Source organism: Nanorana parkeri, unplaced genomic scaffold (assembly GCF_000935625.1).
Source record: "Nanorana parkeri isolate BGI_ZX_2015 unplaced genomic scaffold, ASM93562v1 scaffold2903, whole genome shotgun sequence".
Taxonomy (NCBI): Eukaryota; Metazoa; Chordata; class Amphibia; order Anura; family Dicroglossidae; genus Nanorana; species Nanorana parkeri.
In genome coordinates, this window is record NW_017309171.1 from 1 (window position 1) to 991 (window position 991).

At 50.1% G+C, this 991-nt stretch overlaps 1 protein-coding gene across 1 annotated transcript in view; it reads right to left on the reverse strand.

Moving 5' to 3' along the window:
* Positions 1–139: 139 nt before the first annotated feature.
* LOC108802501 (5-aminolevulinate synthase, erythroid-specific, mitochondrial-like) overlaps positions 140–991 on the reverse strand; it is an 18,884-nt gene continuing 18,032 nt past the window's right edge. The window contains exon 7 of the mRNA XM_018574366.1: positions 140–390. Within this exon, the coding sequence (XP_018429868.1) occupies positions 140–390 (251 nt within the window). The remainder of the gene's footprint in view (positions 391–991) is intronic.

Sequence of the window (991 nt, forward strand, 5' to 3'; positions counted from 1 at the left end):
CCAATGATGGGGCACTATTCCTCCACTGATACCAATGATGGTAGTTCTGCCAGTACTCACAATAGACTGCCCAGTAGACAGTAGTACCTACAAATGAATTTCATGGAATAGGTTCTTTATGGAAGCAGGCCGATTGATGTTACTCTTCGTACGAATGGACCTGTGACAACCCTGCAATCACTAATCCTAATGTGAACACGGAGGACTTACCATCCATAGAGTGGACAGTCTCAAATGCAACAATCTTTGGCTTCTTGGGGTCTGACTTTTGGAGCAGTTGTTCAAGGTGGGCGGGGTCATTGTGGCGGAAAACATACTTTGCCACGCCGCTGTTTCGGATGCCCTGGATCATAGACGCATGGTTCCCGGCATCGGAGTAAATCTCACAACCTGCAAATAATGGCGACATGCTTAACGTGATTAGATGTACCTCGGCAGGATATAGATATCGTGTATGTTCCTCCCATATCGTATGTTCCTACTACAAGGCCGAGTTCCTAGGGCTGGCCATATACCTATCAATTTGTTTTCGTTCAACCCGTGGGCTGAAGAACAAAAAATGGACCCGATTCCTCCATCAACACAAACGGCATGTCAATCGAGGAACCCCGCTGTTTACATTGTATTCTGACAGGAATCAGAGCGGGCAGCTCATTGGCTGCCGCCTCCGATTGCGCCAACATTTTCCAGCCGGCTCCTTTGGTCAGCTGATCGAGGAATGCCGGCTGAAAGGGAGCCGACAGCCAAGGACATCAGAAAACGGAGGAAATTCGACCATTGTTGGGGCACGTTTAGAAGAAGTACTGCGTTTAACATAGGGATGCACCGATACTAGTATCGGTGCCGATACCGAGTATTTGGGTGAGTACTTGTACTCGCCCAAATGCTCCGATGCCTAGCCCGATACTTCCTGTATCAGGAAGCCGGGCAGCGCGTCATTACACGCTGCCCGGCTTCCTGCTTGGCCGGGAAGCTGGCTCCACGCTCCCTC